Source organism: Carassius auratus, chromosome 28, assembly GCF_003368295.1.
Source record: "Carassius auratus strain Wakin chromosome 28, ASM336829v1, whole genome shotgun sequence".
NCBI classification, from domain to species: Eukaryota; Metazoa; Chordata; class Actinopteri; order Cypriniformes; family Cyprinidae; genus Carassius; species Carassius auratus.
This window is the reverse complement of record NC_039270.1, coordinates 16,554,263-16,575,242: the sequence shown is the minus strand read 5'-3', so window position 1 is coordinate 16,575,242 and position 20,980 is coordinate 16,554,263. Positions and strand designations below refer to the sequence as shown.

Below are 20,980 nucleotides of genomic sequence, written 5' to 3'. Positions count from 1 at the left end.
GTGGTATTTCCTGTAGAGTGAATGCCTCGTAGTTTACAGTGTAGGTGATAGGGAATGATTCAGACAGTGTAATATGCTTTCGATTGGTGCAAATGAGATCTGGTTTCACGCTGTTTCACGTGAACCGCAGCAGTGCACGCACTCTGATCCGGACTTTGGCTCCTGTCCAGAGATGCGATCGCACGGAGCAGATCATTTGCACAACTAAGTCATCATTTATTGAAAACTAAAACTACACAGCCTCAGCATGATTATGACCAATATTTTGTTTTACTAAGAGTTTCATATTGAATCTAGGGGGTAATCTATGGCTGTCAAATGCAGTTTTACTGAGCTTAACGTCTCTGGCCCGAGCAGATAAAAACAAAACGCTATTGGCTGTTTTAAAAGGGGGGAACAGAAACACATTTAAGTATCCCTTGAAAAAAATTTTTGTGGACACTTACATAGTCCAGCTCATCGTCCAGATCCTCCCTGTCCTTGCGTGCATTGACCTGAGGGTAGACTTCATTGATGATTTGTGGTTGGACTGACGGTGTCTTCCCATTACAGTCCTGGTGCTCTCCAACGCTTCCCAGACCCCCAGAGAAGCTCTTCTTGCTTTGCCGGGGATGCAGAGGAGGCAAGGCCGGTCCAGGCACCTGCAGCAGCTCAGGAAGCTCCAGAGAGAGAGCCCGCCGTTCTCTGCATGGGACGAAGTGTCTGGAGAGCAGAGGCGGGTGCAGAGGAGGGGGCGGAGGAGACAGCAGGGACTCCTGCTCAGCGGGGTGAGAGTGAGGGCTACGGACTCTTAAACTGCCTCCGCCCCCCATCCCCAGGCATCTAGAGGATCGACCCAAGCTGTTCCAGCTTGACCTGCGACTCCATATTCCTGGCCGCGTGGACCGTGCCCAGTTGTGGTACAGAGAGGCTCGTCCTGGACACTGAAAACCATAGGATGCAAGCTGATAGTCAATAAATGAACATGAATTTAAGCACATACCCATATGTTTTATCCCAAGCATACAAGACTGAAATGACTAATTTGAGTGTACGGTCATTACAGACACTTCTAGTGTGCATGGTTGTGAGACAGACTGACTTTACTTGTAAGTGCTGCAACAACAGCAATCAAACCATTTTGGAATCTGGCTGACCTGTCAACAGATAGGAAAACTGTTCTAAAAGGGTGAGAAAATGTGCAAAAAAAAGTGCACTTTTGGAAGTGCCATCCATCAAGCCATCAGTTCTTCCATCAAGCTATTTGGAGCATCGCTATGCACTGTCCTAAGCTTTTTTGAGAACACATTTTAGAATTGTAACTCCAGACGGTGAGGACGATGAACAAGCATGCATTGTACAGTTTACACATACACACACACAAACACGTGTGCGCGCGCACACACACACACACACACAATCAAAGAAATAAGAAGACGAAAAAATTGATTGTATTATTAAATCAAATGACTAAATTACTAAAATTTGCCTAGCATTATTAACAATGTGCTTTAACTTCCCAAGGGAAATAAGTGGTAAACACTTTTTATTAGAAAACGGATAGTTCTGGTCCTTGATTCTGATTGGCTGAGCTGTGTTCAAAGGTGTTGTAAATTACACTACAAACATACACCTTTCTTTATGTCTGTGTGTTGCTTTGCGGTGCAGAGTTTGGCTCCAACTCTGATCAAAGTCACCTGCCTGTGATTTTCCAATGATCCCAAAAACATTGATTGGCATGCTCAGGTGTGTTTGACTAGGGTTAGAGATAAACTCTGCAGGAAAGTGGATCTCATGGTCCAGATTTGAGGATCCCTGATCTAGATGCACTGAATGATTCAATGATTAACCATTAAGATGAGTTACATTAAATAATATACAAATGTATTTAACTGAATGAGAAGTCATGCAAATGAAAAGTTTGATGGTAAGAGCTTTATAAAAGGAAGGAGAATGAAACCTCTTGAATCCTCAAATCTGGACCATGAGATCCTACTATATAAAGTGAAAGTGAAGTGACATTCAGCCAAGTATGGTGACCAATACTCAGAATTTGTGCTCTGCATTTAACCCATCCGAAATGCACACACACAGAGCAGTGAACACACACACACACACTGTGAGCACACACCCGGAGCAGTGGGAAGCCATTTATGCTGCGGCGCCCGGGGAGCAGTTGGGGGTTCGATGCCTTGCTCAAGGGCACCTAAGTCGTGGTATTGAAGGTGGAGAGAGAGCTGTTCATGCACTACCCCCACCCACAATTCCATCCGGCCCGAGAGTAGAACCCACAACCCTTCGACTGGGAGTCCAACCCTCTAACCATTAGGCCACGACTTCCCACAACCCACGACTTCCCAAGTGGGTTCTATCTCCTGCATGTGCGTTTAGATCAGGATTGCCAGGTTTTCAAAACAAAACATGCCCAAAATGCTGCTCCACCTGAACCAGTGTTGCCAAGTCCACAGTTTTTACTGTCTGCAGGTTAAAGTTACCTCAATCCCAATAACGTGATATTTAGCCCCTAAAATGTGAATTTTACCAAGGTAGCCCTACCAAAAAACTTGCATTGTAACCCCAGGTTGCAATTTTTATTGGGGAACCCCCTGGAAATGCGATTGGGCTAGATTTGGACTAGTTTTGAGAAGCAACTGGGTTTTGCTTTGTTGTGAAAACCTGGCAACCCTGATCTGAACACACATGCTGGAGATACACAACTAATTACAGGAGCGAATTCTATTCTTTGCACAGCCCTAATTTATATAATTTCTGGTGAATATGACTAAAATAACAGATGCTTTCTACTCATTCTTAGTGAATCCCCCCTCACTGTCTAGAACCCTTATAAAAAGCCAACCTCCTCACAAAGGCTGTTATTATTTAAACAATTGTAAAAATAATTATGTAGTTTATAAGTTGCTCTCAGCTCTTCGAGTGCCTGCTCAACGACCCTCAGTGTGTATGCTAATATAGTACAAGCTAGACGAGTACATACGGCCCTCTAAGTGCTGAATAAGTGTCTTATTAATGGTTTGCAAAATGCTAATACATGCAGAGCTGATGGATAATTATTGTGTTCTTTGCGCTTTTTTGAGAGGGTTTGGATTGCTGGAGCGATATGATATATCTGCCCTCTCGGTGAGTAAGACCTTGTAATGAATGGCAGGTTGACTGCAGCATGCACAATAGCTCACCAGCACCGTCTGCTCCAGACTAGCCATGCCCAGAGAGCTCACGCTGCTCTTGCGGGAACCCAGGGCAAAGCTCAGCCTTTCAGATGGGTACAGGCCCCTGGCGTTGGGTGCAGGTGCCAAATCCAGATGCCCATTAGGGGTCAAAGTGGAAAGCTTGGGATCTGCACAAACACACATGCCAAGACTGATAAGATCAAAAACACATCAGAAGGACTCAAGCCATGAGCAACACTAGCTGGCTTATCGCAAGGCACAGTAATTCAAAAACAATTTGTTTTGTGTTTGTGGTGCGGAATTAAGAAGTATATTCCACTAAGCCTATTAAAGTTTCAAGCCTGCATGATTTCTGGTATTTCTAAAGCCTCCTCTCATGCCAGGCGACACTCGTGGGAGCTTGCAAGTTTGTCTTCTGTCTGTGGAGAGTGTCAGTGTGTACATGCATTATTCATAACATCATGTCCTTAGATCTCAAAGCGCCATGATTTTTTTTCAGTTTTTGGCCAGATATTAATGAGACGTTTCAATGCATTGCTTTCAGTTACTCATTTTTGAAACAGTTTAGGATATTACATGATTACAGCATTTTTTCACAGTAACTAGTCTATCTGGGGTCCATTAGATTTTGAAAATGCTTTTTTAAAGACATCTCTTATGCTCACCAAGCAACATTTAAAAAAAAAAAAAAAAATAAGTACTATTTTGAAATGATTACAATTTAAAATAGCTGTTTTCTATTTTAAAATGTAATTTATTCCTGCCATGACAAAGCTGATTTTTCAGCAGCCATTACTTCAGGCTTCAGTGTCACATGATCCTTCAGAAATACTACGAACATGCTGATTCGGTGCTTAATAAAAAAAAAAAAAATGATTATAAGAAATTTTGAAAACAGTTGTTCTGCTTATAATCTTGAGGAAATTGTGATTAAAATTTTTAATTGAAAAATAACAGCATTTATTTGTAAAAGAAAACATTATAAATACATTTACTCTCACTTCTGATCAATTTAAGACATAAAATATGGGAATTAAATACAGTAATAATTTCTTAAATAATAATACTAATTTTCTTCAAAATAAAAATCTTAATGTCCCCAAACTTGAAAACTATAAATGACGAGCTTTAACTTATTAAAATAATTGACATAACACATAATTTACATCTGGACTTATCATTGATAAAACCTTCACCAACAAAATTATTTTAAAAAGTCAAAATACAGAAAAGCTTACTTTATGAATGTTAACACGTAGCTGACCATAGCAACCTTTTTTTCTTTCAGATAATCTGAAAAGGATCTCAGAACATGACAGAGTTTCTGCTTAGAATGAACCAAAAAAAAAGAACAGAACAGAACAGAAGGTTCAGAAGCAAAGGGGAAAAACACAGCTGTGCTGAACACTTCCTTAGTTAGTCCACAGCTCAGTACCTGACAGCTGAAGTGAATCCTTTTTCTCCGTTTCTTCTAAGTTACAAGAGGATCTGTCATCGTCAGAATAGGAACGGTTAGCATCACCCTGTCACAGACAAAAAAAAAGAAGGAAAAAAAAAACATGTACACAAGGTCAGAATAACACAAGATAGCTTGAGTTACATCCACATGGCACAGAGATTCCACTCTTAAAGTCAGTTTGGCTTTCACTCACCTATAAACGTATTATGTAAACGTAACCATACTTAACCACAGGGTAGACAATGTTATTATTGCACTGTGTGAGCCAGACAAATAACAGCCCAAAGTGAGGGACAGAAATTATTTTGTAAAATAACTAAAGAGCCCTGAGCATTGTTTAATAGATATGTCAATCTCGCTGCCTTCCCTCTGAAAGCATTTGCTCTAGTTCCCCACTCACCCTCACACAGTGCCTCAGATCTAGACCATAACCTGGAGGCCCACTTCTACATGTTCCCTGGAGAGATAACCTACTCCTGCAGTCTGCATACCTGCCCGAGAAGCCCTATTTATACAAGCATGCCCATCGAAAATATATTCACCGGCAAGAACAACAAAAGCCTGTGGAAAAATGCCCCAGGACAGCGGTCAGTTATTAGAGCCACGCCATGTTCATGCTGTTATTTTGTTGCTAAAAACCAGCACAGATTTGTCCCCCTTAAGAAAAGCATCACAGTCAACAGATGCTTTTCACAATAATGTATTCAAATGAACTCAGTGAGGATGAAATATTACTGGTTACTGGCCCTGTCACGTCGGAGATTGTTTTGTGCATCAACCAAAACACTCGATTTCTCAAATGCCTCGCAGTGTGTACCTTACCTCAGCCTGAAATCCTTCCACTAAGATAGCCACAAGCAGATTGAACAGAACATAGTTCCCGAAAGTCATGAGCGCGACGAAATACAGGGCAGCCAGGGGGGAGGTAGAGGCCATGCCGTTATACAAAACCATGTTCCAGTCCTCTTGAGTTAGGATCTGCACACAAGCACACACAGACAAAAAAAAAAAAAAAAAAAGTTTGATTAATAAACAAACAAATTCTATATTTTGTTATTTTTATATATATTTTTTTAAATTATCTAAAAAGGCCACAAATAAAGAATCTCATATTAAGTATTTTTCTATCTTTTTAATTTATCAAAAAAGTCCAAATCCATACAGTACATACATATTTTATTTCCTCTTTTTATTGTATATAACAAAATGAATGTGTGTGTGTTTGATGATAAACTCTATATATTATTCACATAACATTATATATTATATATATTTTAACTTTATATATTATTACATTAAATGTATTTTATTTTCAATTAATCTTTTGTTTAATACAAGGAAAACATAAATAAGCATTTATATCTAATGCTTTCCCTGTTTTTAATTTAATGTAATAAAAAGGCCAATAAAATTAAATACCTACTGTACACACATGCTCGCATACACAAATATAGATTTCATCATCATTTTGCTTTGTTTCTCTGTTTACTGTATATAATAGACATGCCAATAAATGTAAATATTACCATCTTAACAATATTCAATGTATACAAAATACAATAAAAAATACAAAGACATTTTTGGCCTATTTCATTTAATAATACCATGTACAGTAGTAATCTAAACCTTTCGTATCCCCACAGAGACTACCCAGGTGTGTGTATGTGTGTGTGATTAAAATGTGTTTTCACCTAGTTCCCAGTTGCCCTGTATTTCCAGTCACCTGCAACCGTGCTTTCATAAGTGAGATGAGTTTTGAGAGCGCTACACACCTGAAACACTGTGACAATGGCCCAAAGCAGGGAGTCAAAGTTTTTCCTGTCAGGTACTGTGTCCCCAGCTTCTGTCTTCAGGCTGAACTTGCAGCCAAATATGTGCATTCCCAGAATACTGCAAAAACAAACAGACAAACAAGCTCTGAGTGTTACTCTCACGTTTAGATATTCTGATACCGTATGCTTCTGATCGACCCCGAAAGGATGTGAGATGAATGAGTCTGTCAGAGATGAGGAGCCTATAAAAATGGTATCAGTGCTGTGTGAGGAGACATATGTCCTGGTTGGACAGCAGCCAGAGATGGGATCAGTCAAGCTGGAGAGACGGATCAGAGAATACAGAATGAAACACACACCAACATACAAATAGTACATGTTACTAATGACAGATTTTACATAATCAGATCATAAACGTTACATTTAAATGAAAATATTTAAGTATAACTGAACAGTGCTTACTTTCGGTGCAAAAGCTTTGTTGTACTGTGTGTGCGAGTGTAATGGGTATTAGTTCTAGACAGTGTGTATCATGCTTAGCAGTGACAAACAAAACATTACAATGATTTCTTGCAGCCTCTGCCAGATTTATACTTGAATGGGTCATATGATGCTTTTTTTAAAAGATCATTATTTTGTGTATTTGGTGTAACAGAATATGTTGACATGCTTTAATGTAAAAAAAAACAAAAACATTATTTATTAAAAAAAAGTACATTATTGTAGGTCCTCTATGCCCCGCCTCTCTCAAACGCCTTGTTTTCTACAAAGTCCCTCCTTCTGACAAGCGCAGTCTTCTCTGATTGGCCAACTGACCCAGTGCATTGCGATTGGCTGAACACCGCAAGCACGCGTCTGAAATGTAACGGCCCTTTCCATAATCACAAGCTTCATCTTTCAAAATAAATGTAAAGACAGTTAATAATGTCCTTAGTTTTACCATCAGTTCAAGCCTGAAAGAGGAACAGAGTCGCGTGACAGACACAGTGATGAAGTTCGGATGTGTTTTCAGTACACAAGACACGGACGGTTAAGACAGCTGACTCCACTGTGTGACCTCGTCTCTCTCTCTCTCTCTCTTACACACACACACACACACACACACACAAATAGCAAATACTTCAACTAATGACAATACATACTTCCAGTAGCTGATTCAGAAGCGCCAGATTGTCGTAGCAAAGTCAGAATTACCTCCTCTCCTAGGTTTACAGAACGGTTGGCCATTAAATGTGTTGCTGTTCTGTTGTAAGCAATCTTAAAGATTCCTAAATGCATCTACTTTAAGGTCAAATAAAGTGGTTTTGCTTTTGTCTAGATACACACAGCATCTCTCTGACATGGCTGCTTCAACACTAACTGTGATTACTGAAACCATGGCTTCCTTCTTTGCATGAACATTTGTGTGGCATTACGCAAATGTTTCCACATAGTGACATAGACATGTGGGGGCGGGTTTGAATGAGCTGTTTTAGGGGGGCGTGGTAGAGTCTTAACTTTGTTAACGATTTTTTTTAAAGATTTGATACTGTAGGCTTTGCAGCTTTACAGATCTTCTTTATGCATCAAGAGCTTGTAACACTCCAAAGAGAAAGGAGAAATTGAAATTGCATCATATGACCCCCAAACAAGGCTGATAAATATAAATAGTGGACAAAATATCAAAATCTGGGGACTGCATCAGAGCTGTGGTAGTTTTGCTCTGTCCTGAAACTCTCAGATATGGTTAAAATAAACTTTGCTGTTGTTTTGACAAAGTTTAGGCCTTTAAGGGCCTTGTCATTCTACTGGCGCAATGTGCTTTAGACCATGCACTTAGATCGTTAAAACAGGGCCCTAAGAAAGTCTATATTTCAAGAAAATGAAATATATGCTTGTAAAAAATATGCCTACATAAAAACCATAGAAATGTTTAAATCAGAATGCTGATAGTCCTGTGACATGTTTTTACTTTTCTGAAGAAAAACTAATCACTGGGAAGTACAGTGATCTCCACCCAGGGATAATGAAAATAATAGCAATGTTGTGCCGCATTACTTTTATAAGTAACATAACACACAACTCCATACAAACCACCCAGAGACAAACATGTTTCTTTCCTTATTTGTGTTCAGCAGCTCTCTATGCAGCAGAGCAATGATGAAGCCAATTAATAATTGGCAAAAATACAGCTTCCAGTCTGTAATGCTGATTCATTCTCTCCATTCGCTTTGTCCATACGTCATCCCAGGCATCTGCTAACAGTTACGAAAGCCTGTTGACTTTACCTGCAGGCTGGGGACGACTTTATCCATTTAAGAGACATACATCAGGGCATTGTTTTCAGATGAGGGGTTATAAATCGAGAAGGTTGGAGAGGGGGGAAGGGGATATGCTGAAAGCTAAACATGAGTGGAAAAGACAGATCGGCGGGATTGGTTTATGCACTCAATCCTGCAGCAGCCTCCATCTGTCTCTGTGCACTCTGCTGGAATTGCAGCGCTGCAGGGGGAAGGCGGGAGAGTCAGTGGGCACCAGGGGCCTGAGTGTTATTGTTCCGCCCTCCATCAATCTCACTCTGATCCTTATGGGCCCGTCACTCGCAGCTGAAGCTGAGGTGTACACTGTGCAGCTGAGACGCTCAGCCATACAGAGCCCGGCGTGATCCAGCTGCTGTCAGGTGAGAGATTTCATAAACCCTTGCTTGCTTTGTGTGATAAAGCGTGTGGCGTTTATTACAAACAAGTGTGTGTATGGGTGCGGACAGAGACTATGAGTAAGCACACAGATGTGAGTTTCAATTGCATAAGAGAACCATTTGAATGCAAAAATTTAGAATGAAAAATTATAATAAATAATAATATATATATATATATATACACATATTAGGACTGGTAAGCGATCAATATTTTTTATTTAATTAATTACATGATGTGGTGATTAATCTAATTAATCACATATCAAATTTTGAGAAAATACTCTGAAAAGATAATGTAAAGTCATAGTTGTGCAAAGCATCAAACATAGTTTACAAAAAGTAGGTTCAGCAAGAAATATTTTGTTTGATACAATTTATCACATATACTCTTTTGGACCATTTGAGTAAACGATGACAGAAATGGGTGAACTATAACTTTAATAATTTATTTTCTTAATTGTATTATTACTATGAAAATATGAAATTATTTCTTTAATGATAAATAATAAACTAAAAACGTCCAGTAAGTGGTGGTAGATGTCTTAACGATTAAATCGAGTCATTTATTCATTCGTTTCATTCGTTCAAATGGCTGATTCATTCAGGAGTGAAGTAAATGGTTCTTAATAAATGGTTCATTGAATCATTAGGCTTGTTCGACTGGAAGCGGATCGTCACCATCGGACCGACCGGTGTGTGACATCAAAGAACCGCAAGAGCTTCAGAGAGCAGACGACTCCTTGTGCTTTTGAATTGCTCTCTGGTACTTTGATGTCATCTGTGATCGATCTGTGCAGTGCCACTTCAAAGCCAACGAGACTATGGCCAATGGTTCAACGCGCCAAATGGTTCACCAAATTCGGTCAAAACGTGGATTAAGAAATGAAATGCAAACATGGGTTGTTCGGGGATGAACAGTTCTGATTTGTCTTTATATTTTGGTTGGCAAAATTTAGCAAAACAGACAACACTATGTCTAAAATAACACAATATTAACTTCTTAATGAACAGTTGTATAAGATGAGTATCACATTTGCACTCATGTGATATTGCACTTAGCTTACTGCTCGTGTGATATTTCTTAACTATGTGATGTATATATGAGACACAATCTCAAATGGGCGTTTTGCCCCATATCTTTAAATTTAGGGACATTTTTAGGTTCCATCATGCAGTAAGTTGTTGCCCTGCCTCATATTAATCATCATGCACAAGAGTGAAGCTCAACCTACCTGAATATGAAGATGAAGAGCATTAGTAACATGCAGAAAGTTGCTACGTTGTCCATGGTCTTCATCAGGACCACCAGCTGTCTCCGCAGAGCTGGCATGAACCGTACCAGCTTTATGACCCTCAACAGTCTGAATGTCCTCAGGACGGACAGACCCCCATCAGACTGCCCAATGATCTCACATACACTATACACAAACACACACAAAACTGTTGATTATAATGTAGAATCAATGTCTGTGTGTATATACATTTATATATACATTTATACTGTATATCTATATATGTATGCAGCTTGTGTTGCAAGGGTACAAAAATAGCCTATAACAGAGTAACCTTTACTTGAACACGACATTAAAACTGACATTTTATCTTGCCTTCATCATAAATTTTTGCTACGCAAATGGCCTTTACATATATTTTTAATAGCTTTAAGGTGTTGTCACATTAGTGACATTTCATCAAATTTTCACAGGCAAAAACCATACAGTTTATGCACTCTTGACTTGTCTTGAATCTTAAAACATAATGTTTTGTAGCATAATTATTGTACTAAAAAGCTTGTTTCCCCAATAAATATTTACTCTGTTGTGGTGTCACTTTTTGTAGTTTCTCTATACCAAAATTGTTTGTACCTAACAATTTTTGTACCTGTTTAAAATGTGCTAAAATGTACCTGGTTACCAATGAGACAATGAGTAAAATGCATTTTTGAGTTTTGAGTTATTTCCAGTCAAGCTGTTATTTTATCAAAATATTATGCATTATGAATATGATTATTATTATTATTTTTTTTAGACATTCTACAAACGTGAATGCACTTGCCTGATGATCACAATAATGCCATCAAAGATGTTGTAGGGGTTTCTCAGATATTTAAAGAAGCCAAAGGCAGTCAGCTTGAGGATCATCTCCAGGGTGAACATACTGGTGAACACTATGTTACAAATCTCCAGGACATTAGTCAGTTCATCTGGCTGTAGACACAGAGAGAGAGAGAGAGAGAGACATTGAGGACAAGTGAGAGGTTGAGAAGAATAAAAGAAGAGGTAAATGTGGAGAGGTCATTTCAGATCACTGCATTGCTGTTCAAGAGAGTGTGTGCATTGTTGCATGGACAAGATCAGCTTTTGACAGCAAGCATGAGTTCTTCAGTGAGGCTGTGACCTCCTCATATGATATAAAGGTCAGAGAAAACTGAGTTTAAACCTGAACAATTCCTTGTGGAGAATCAGTTAGAAAAAGATCAGGGGTGATGGGAGTACACTGATAATATATGTGAATTGTAAGTGCTGCATGTCTGCAGCTTATTCTGACCAAGGACTGCCCACTCTGACAGGAAGAATCCGTCTGATTGACAGGTGACCATTTTTTTTAATGCATTGTTTAGACAACACAGAAAGGTGCAGAAAAACATTAAGTCTCTGTGAACGTTTGTACCGAAAACACAGTAAAAACTGCTGTCAATCCAAAAATAATTACTGATAATATAAAAACAAACAAATGCAAAAATTAAAGTTGATTCTGCTTGAGAATATCTGTAGTTATCTACAATAGTTCACTGTAAATTTAGTTATTTTACCGTAATCAAAATGCTGATGCTCACTGCACATTTACATAACATGCAAATATGATGTATAAAATAACTATATATTACACACAGTAATATTTAATGGGGTCGGTTTGATTTTATAATGTTTTTGATTTGATCAAAAATACAGTGATATACAGTAATATTGCGACCTATTATAACTTTTCAAGAAAATTGTTTTCTATTTTAATATAGTGTTTATTAAAATGTAATTATGTGAAGGCAAGGCTGAAATTTCTGCAGCTTTTCTCCAAGATCCCATCATTCTGATACAGAATGTGTGACCCGTGATACTTTTTTCTTTACTTTTCTGGAATCTTAATATAGAGATCAAAATAGCATTTATTTGAAATATTTCGCAAAATTATAAATCGCAAGATAAAATTCTAACTGATCCCAAAATTTTGAATGGTAGTTTCATATTACTACTACAGTAAAAATACAGTAGGTTCTGTTAACCCAACCTGGTAGCACAGCTTTGTTTCCAGGCAGAATAATAACAACCTATGTGGTCATGTACATAGTAGAAATCCAGCTATTCAGCTTGTAGCTGGTGATTTAAGCCATTTCTGTGTGCACTAAGCATCAGACAGTCGGTGAACAGACTGTGGGGGGTCCATCGAAGTGTATGATCTACTGCGCTTAGAAAAGGATCAACAGGCCACCCTGATCTGCTTCAGTCCACGCTGTGTAATCTGACATCACATAAATCCATTACACCTTATCTCAACCGATAGCACTATGTATGTTCATGCGCGAATTCCAGGGGAGCAAAAGCGAACTCTGATATAAGAACACTTCCTTCGTTGTCCCTTTTGTTCCTTCTCTCTCTATCCCTTTATTGATCGATATCTCTCCATTGACGAGTTAAAGCCAAGAAAGCACAAATGAAGGACGAATGAAAACCAAACCACAGGCAGCTCCTGGGAGATGCCATTTAGAGAAATTGAATATTGACACAGCAATCAGGAGTAATAATGGCAAAACAATACGGTAAGGAAACACCAATAGCTTCTCCTCCCTCTTTGCATTTTTATCACTCCTTTTTTCTTTGTCCTCCCACAGGCTGTACAGTAAACTGCTCTTAAATCAATCCATCAGTAGATCATCTCATTATCAAACCTATTTGTACAATACGTCAACAATGCTGTAAGTGATTTTTGGTAAACCATGAATAAATTGTCACTACAACCCGACAGATCACTGAAGACTTTTAGGCATTTGCTGCCTGTCAGTCATTTTCAGTGTTCCTCGAGCTGGATTTTGGAGACAGGGGCCAGTCAAATGTTTAACGCTATCTCTGCATCAAAAATTTTGCAACTTACCTACAACATAGTGTGCGAAAGTACACCAACTAAGTGTTGAGCATCCAAAAACATAATACTCATGACAAAGTAGATGACAAATACCTGGATGACCTGCTTCTTCCACCAGGATATTACACCTATGCATATTTTATAGAACACGCTTTATCAGCTTTTTTAACAGCTAAGGTGTTCAAGATGTTAAATGCAGTAAAAATTCAGAATACAGATTTTAGGAAGAGTCAACCCTTCTTCTGAATTGAACTGAATTGGTTTGGTCCAAAATACCAATCCTTGTAATTGAGTTCAAAATCAAGCATGTTTTAAAGTGACACTTCACCCACTTTACTCACCCTCGTGTTCCAACTTACTTCTGCAGAAAATAAAAGCAGATATTTTCAGAAATGTTCCATTGTTTTAGTTTTTTTGTCCATGCAATGAAGGTCAAAAGTTACCAAAACTTCTTCAAAATATCTTCTTTTGTGTTCCACGGAAGAAAGAATGTGATGCATGGCACAGTAAGGAGGCCTTTTCCTGTACACAAATGACTGGACAGCTTATGCAACTAAAGGCACTCCTTAGTGCAGTACTCCACTTCCAGTGGAATACTTTACCAATTAATTCCCATTTATTCAGATTAACTGCTTTAAGACATGTTTTTGGAGGGCATTAAATAATGGCATAAATACTAGTAATTTGACAAGCGCAAATCTTACTAAATCACGTACATTGCGTGATGCATTTTAATACCTTGCGCAATTCTTCACTGCACGTCTTTCGTTAATCCTGACAGTACTATTCTAATGGAAAAAGATGGTTTGCACTGGCACAAGCTGTTAGAAAATTTTGATCCTACATCTGCAGTTCAGTTGCTGGCATTTCAGTATTTTGAAACATCCTCTTGCTGCTTCCTCAGACAATCCCTGCATGATCTTGGCACTCACCTCCCATATCGAAAGAATTTCAGTTGATACACTTCCTGGGAATCAAACCCATGACCCTGTCATTGCTAGCAACACGCTCTTCTCTTAGAGCAACAGGAACCTTTAAATGCATTTGTGTGTGGAGAGACTGAACGCATTGACACTTGTTCGATCGACTATTGTGTTCGAGCACACACACACACATACAGCCCACACACATGTAAATACCGTGATCTTTCCTAGGCTGGTTAAGAGTCAGGTTAAAACATACTGAGTCACAGCAGATGATGTCATCACACATGATCCGTTTAACCATACCGAATGGAGCACAAACTCTCACGAGGAAAGTCCTGTTTACATGCGAGCACGTACACAGGGGCTCCTCTGTTTGCTTGCGTAGGCTGCATTTACATGATGTCTCACATGTTAAAAATGCTGCGTAATAGAAGCCTCTTTCTCTCTCTCTCTCTCTGCATCTGTCTCTCTCTGCTTGTTGATATTTTTAGAGCCCAGAGAGATGAGAAAACAGTCCCCACTGCAGACGAGGCAGTGAAGACATGAGGGGGTGGAGGAGGAGAAACATACTGCGAGAGCAAGATAGAGAGAGTGTGCATGAGTAGTAGTAGCTTTCTACATCTTCCAAAGATAATTAACTGCACTTTCATGACAAGAAAAAATCCAACAAGACTCCAAAGGCCGTTGCACACGCTCTTATTACTTTGAATGGCAGGCCCTGTGTAGACTCTATCAGCACCGCAGAAAGAACCGGCTATTACAGTAATATATGACATGATGAGGTTGAACACTTCTTCAGTGTGGGTTCATTATGTGAACAGACTGCACTGCGGGTGAAATTACCTGGTTATGGTGCTCGATGCCCATGCTGATTGTATTGATGAGGATGGCGATCATGATCCCTCTGTTGAAGTACTTGCTTTCAACTATACCCCAAAGCTTCACTCGCATTTCATCCCAAACATCTTTACATTTCCCAAAACAGGAGCGTTTCCTCTTTGGCGAGTCCTCGGAGTCATTGTCCCCCTTCTCGTCCAAGCGGTTCTCATCCCTGTCAGTCTCCTCCAGCGCACCCTCCTCTTCCTCCCCATTGGCGGAGTGGCCCGTCGATCCCGCCCCCTCTTTGAGTGACAGGGCGGCAGTACAGTGTGGACACTCCTCTGGGTTTGGGGTGATGGAGAGGGAGATGGCGTTCTCCAGAGGTTGGGAGCTGTGGTCCAACTTGGTATCGTGAATACAGTGAGGCGCTGCGAGACAGATGGAAAAATTCAACATTTCTGTTTGACATTTTCATATAATACAATAAAATTCAGTCAGTTTCTTGGACAACTGCCACGCTGCTGCTTGGGATTGAAATGTCATTGGGCCATAAAAGCAAACACGTGAATGGATTTGTTCTTGTTTTTATTGCAACTTGCTCTTTGCTTTTGTAACTTGCTATTTGGTTCAGAGTCGTGGGGAAGCTACTTTGAAACTTGGCCAGGCTACAAGCTATTTTTTTCTGATACAAAGCAAGCTAAAATACACTAAAGCAACTTAAAAGGGCAATACTGTATAAAATAACGTACTAAAAATAACAAATTAATTCCTAATTTTAGAAACATATTCTTTTGGGGTTAGAATGAATGGACAGTGATGACATCAGACTTTTACGGATAAATTGATACTAAATCAAAGAAAAAAAAAATTGAATAAAAACACTTAATTAACAATTAATTTAAAATGCAAATTAATTTAGGATTTACTTAACTACTTAAAATGCTGTTCAGTGTTTTATATATATATATATATATATATATATATATATATATATATATATATATATATATATATATATATATATATATATATATATATATATATACTGTATATATATATTCATTCATTTACATTGTTAAAAAAAAAACACTTTCACGTTGTTAAAAAAACTTTACTTTCCAACATACAGTATAAGCAATAGAGGGCAGTTTAACATGAATCAATTCAATAAATGTTGAATAAATAAAAATGTTTCATGCCAAATATAAGTGATAGATAAGAGATCAAGACAAAATCAATCAGACTTTCCAATGCTACATTTGAATGAGAGAGGATAGTTTAGGACAAACACATGAATCAGATTTTCAAACATTCTCTCACATTTCTGAGTCTGACCAGATCTGATCCCAGCAAATCAGACTTTCTAGCACAACATATATATGAAAAAGAACAGTGTTTCTCATTATTTTTAATTTTCCTATACTATGAGTGAAAAAGGATAGTTTAGTTTAGTTTAGGACGACTGATGTTCTAGACTAAATCATTTTTTTAACACTGTTTAGGCAAAAATGGGCAGTTTAGGATGGCTCATTTCTCTAGTACTAATCAACCTTTTCAACATTATATATAAGACAAGAAAGAGCAATTTAGAATGACAGCTTGCTAGTATTTTGAGCTAATGTCAGACTAAAATAAACTTTTGTTTGATTAATTTTCTCCACAGCACTGTTTAGACAAAGCTTTTCTATGACCCAATGCCATTCCTCTGTCTCTAACTCTCTCCTTACTCACTCTGAGTAGAATGGCAGTGGTGTCTTTTGCTGCCATTCACATTAGCTCCTCCCCCTGTTGATCCTGCACCTCCCCTGCCACGCCCCCTCCCTCCTCCAGGGGGAGGGGCTTTGCCACGGAGCATGTAGTAAAGGGCGGCTGAGCGGCGGCGGGCCTTGCGCAGGATGTGGCAGACCAGCTGGAAGAGCTCCTCGTAGCAGTCTCCGGGCTCAGCGAGCGAAGCCAGCGTGCTGGAGGACAGGTAGCGAGCGCGTTGCTCTTGCATCAGCTGGTGCTCTCGCTGTTTGGTCTCTGAAAACTGAGTGGCAATGACCACCAGGCACAGATTAATCATGAAGAAAGATCCAATCTGGAACAGAAAAGAAGAAGTAGCGAGAGAGTTGACTAACTTTCTTCTCTGGATAAAAAATGCTACAGAAACATTACAGTGCTTTCTGGTAAGCTACTTTCTGAGAAACAGACACAAAATTAAGTTTTTGTTCAATAACATACCCTCTTTAAAACAGATGCATTTGGATATTCAGTTCAATCTACTGATGGCTCACACTCACAACAGTTATATGCAATAAGCAATAAGTCAATAAGTCAATAAGCAGAACTTGTGAATAATTATTGTGTGAAATGGATCCACCAGTTCCACCGAGTAAAACAATCCCCCAGATTCATTTACAATTCAGATATTACTGCTTCTTTTATAAATATTCCAAGGACTGCTAGCAAATATTTTCAATGAATAGCAACATTTTGGCCTTTTTGCCAGACAAAAGTATTGTATGATATTTTGGGAATATAGCATTTGCATTCAGCGGATGTTCTCCAAACTTGCGCTACGGTGATGCGTAGAGACACAGAGGAGACAAACTGTTGAATAAAGTCATTATTTTTGTTTTCTTAATGTACAAAAAGTATTCTCGTCGCTTCATAACATTACTGTTGAACCACTGATGGCAGATGGTCTAACTGACGATGCTTTTCATACTTTTCTGGACCTTGACAGTGTAATTTACTTGGAAAGTCAATGGGACAGTCACAAGCCTCCCGGTTTTCATCCAAAATATCTTAAATTGTGTTCCGAAGACGAACAAAGCTTTTACGGGTTTGGAACAACATGGAGGGAAATGATTAATGACAATTTTAATTTTAACTTCATTTTAATTTTTATTTTGGGGCAGAGTATCCCTTTAATACTCCAGTTAGCATTCAGTGTAAAATGACAGGGTTTGACATAACACATAAATAATGTCTAAATATTCATTTTTGGGTGCACTGCACATTTAAAAACATATTTTAGTTAATTTATTTGAGCATTTTGCTGTCATTGCTTTCTTATCCACTAAAGATACATTTTAAGTTAGATTCTGTTACCATAACTCTTGCACTGACGTGTGAAGTCTCAGCTACTTTAAACATCCAGATCTACATGACACCTAAACCCCTTTTAAGCTCTCTAACGCAGCCTGTGCTGCAGTGTTTGGCATAAGCAGCCACCATAGCTGTCTAGATGAGCTGCTATAAACGGACCCTATGTTTGAAAAAGTCAGCTGACGCCCAAACAAGATCCTGTTTTGTTGTGTTTGTGCCTGTATTGCTCTGGCTTTGATATGCTATAATTATCAGACTCTTTCATAGGAGCAAAACCTCTAAATATCTCCTAGTCCTCGCAGAGAAGGGCTAGATCCCTCTGCCAATGTGAAACGGATTAGAATCATGAGCCAATCATTTTAAAGACCGCGAGTGAACCAGTTCCAGACTCAACAGAACAGAACAGAAAGCCATTCATATCACTGGCATTTGTCAACACGCGAATGCACACAGCACTCGCTCTTAGGTCTTAATGAAAGTACAGCCTTGATCCTACATATGTGAAGTAGGGATCAGAGAGGACGGATGAGTCGTGAGGAGGACAGGAGGTGGAGAAATGCACAGAAGTGTGTGTGGGGGGGCAGGTCCTGCCTCCACATCTGCTGTCCTAATTTGGGAGTCTGATGTGTGACTGGACTGCTCCTAATCAACAGTTGGACCACTGTTTTATGCAGATAGACAACTTCTTTCCTTGCAGTCACCTTTCTTCTCATCAGTTCCTCTGCATGCATTGACACACACACTCGTAATCCTTTCTGTGTCTTGTATATGATTTTTAAAGTGATAGTTCACCCAAAAATTTACTCATCCTCATGCCTGTGCATTATGACTGACTTTCTTCTGTGAAACACAAAAGTGACTTTTTGAAGAAATTTCAGGGCGTTTTTGAATATAATGAAAGAGGACCTCAAAATGACAAAATAAGCAGTATAAAAATGGTTTTGTGTGAAGAATAGATTATAATTTAAATCACTATTCACTAAAAATCTAGTCATTGACTCTAGTTCTCCTATAAAATAAAATTATAAAAACTGAATAAGATAAAAATAAAACTCTTTACACTGATAGCCTTGTGGGCATTGCACCAACATATAGTGCTGTTGGACTTTGGGCGTCCCGAGTTCAAGTCCTGGCTTATGGACCTTTCCCGATCCTGATCCCATCCCTGTCTCTATCTCCCACTTCTCTTCCTGTCATCATACTGTCCTATCACGATAAAAGCCAAAAAAAGCCAAAAATGAATCTTTAAAAATAAACAAATAAATAAAACTACTCAAAACATTGGCACATTTCTGAGAAACCATGATGTAACAAACCATGTCTAATTTATGAATGGATCTTTTTGAATAAAACAACTCAAATCTTTGAAATGATTCACTTTCAGGAATAGTTGGTCTGAATGATCCATTTCAATTGAATCTGATTATTAATGTGGTTAATAAATCTCGACTACTCAATGACTAATACTTAACATCTCACAAAACTAGAAGATTAGCCATGAAGAACTTATTTGAATTAATGTACTAACTGAAATAAAGAATGGTGCCTCTACTACAGGCAGAAAACTATTATTCTAGATTATTTTAAATAAAGAAAGAAATAAGGTTAGACATAAAGTACAGATGGAACAAGGCAGAAGTAGAAAGGGAGAGGTCAAAGGGGTGCTGGTTAGTGAGTATATTTCAGTTCTGTTACAGTTGGATGAAGTATGACAGATGATGATTTATACTCTCATTTTAAACTGCTCTTACAATCAAAGGGTCTGGCTGCAGGCAGGGTGACCTTAAGACTGCCTGTCCAAAAAAAGAACAGTAGGCAGAACCGCTCATTTCATTATTGTGCCATCACTGTGCAAACGCAGGGAGAACTTTGCCAACATAACATAGACAGTAAAATAAAATAAAAAATAAATGATTCCCATGTCATCAGCTCATAATTCATTTCCATTAGTAAATCCCAAAGCAATCCAAAAATTAGCAAGATTTGTTAATATGTTGTTGCCTGTAATCAGAGACAATGTGTTTAACCTAATTATTTGAGATCCCTCTGCACATGTGTACTGATCCATCAGAGAACAGCTGAAGAGGAAAAACCGGGCACAGAGAAGGCGAGCCTGAATTAATTGCTCCGATGTTCAATAGAAGTGAAAGGAAGTGAATAGAGGTGCATCGGCAGGGTGTGGGCTGTGTCGGCACACTATGGCCCTCTCTCTACAGGTAGTGATGGCTGGCTGTGTGGTTGCCTGGTTACAGACAGAGCAGGGCGTCTAAGAAGTAATAAAAGTGCTGAGGGACACACTCGCATAAACCTGCACACACATACAGTGAAAAGACACATCTCACTCCACTCAAACACTGCAGGACACGCAGGGATTTGACTGATTCCAGCTGTGAAGGGGGCACCAGAGAGCATAAAGCATCAGAAACCACAGATGACTAACAGTTTCATAATGCTTAATCACATTTGACTGACTTTGAAATAATACATCTGTTTATTCTTTAAAGAGGATAGACAGAAGTGCAAAAAGTGAACTCAAGACCTCGTTTCTACTTGTTGACCTTGTTACTACTATCCTATCAGAATAAAGACAAGCTTCTAGACCAGCCCAGAAGTAAGCATCACCTTGGTTCCCTTGACAAAAAGATAATAGCTTTGTTTTGTTCATCGATCTTCACAAATTAAGCCGCTTTAAATTGAAGACTAAGTTCAATCACCAGAGGTAAAAAGCTAAAGGTAAGCTATAAACACATTAGACCAAATTCAAAGTTGAAGTCAAAATGTTTAAAAATAAAAATCTAATAACTAAAGACAGCTCTCTCAATCTACAAGTTTGAGAAGCATGTGCAAGTGAAAGTACTATGTAAACAAAACAAGTCTGTGGTAAATCATGAGGGCGAGTACACAGCCGAATCAATTGCGGTGCACCTATT

The 20,980-nt window shown here is 38.7% G+C and overlaps 1 protein-coding gene across 1 annotated transcript in view; it reads right to left on the bottom strand.

Annotated features, from left to right (window-relative positions):
• The window catches only part of cacna1ia (calcium voltage-gated channel subunit alpha1 Ia), a 186,791-nt gene that overhangs the window by 44,488 nt on the left and 121,323 nt on the right, over positions 1 to 20,980 (bottom strand). The window contains exons 9-17 of the mRNA XM_026208214.1: positions 16,689 to 17,037; positions 14,982 to 15,385; positions 11,131 to 11,282; positions 10,308 to 10,493; positions 6,399 to 6,516; positions 5,449 to 5,604; positions 4,603 to 4,690; positions 3,174 to 3,334; positions 447 to 923 (exon numbers count right to left, since the gene is read on the bottom strand). Coding sequence (XP_026063999.1) covers positions 447 to 923; positions 3,174 to 3,334; positions 4,603 to 4,690; positions 5,449 to 5,604; positions 6,399 to 6,516; positions 10,308 to 10,493; positions 11,131 to 11,282; positions 14,982 to 15,385; positions 16,689 to 17,037 — 2,091 coding nt within the window. The remainder of the gene's footprint in view (positions 1 to 446; positions 924 to 3,173; positions 3,335 to 4,602; positions 4,691 to 5,448; positions 5,605 to 6,398; positions 6,517 to 10,307; positions 10,494 to 11,130; positions 11,283 to 14,981; positions 15,386 to 16,688; positions 17,038 to 20,980) is intronic.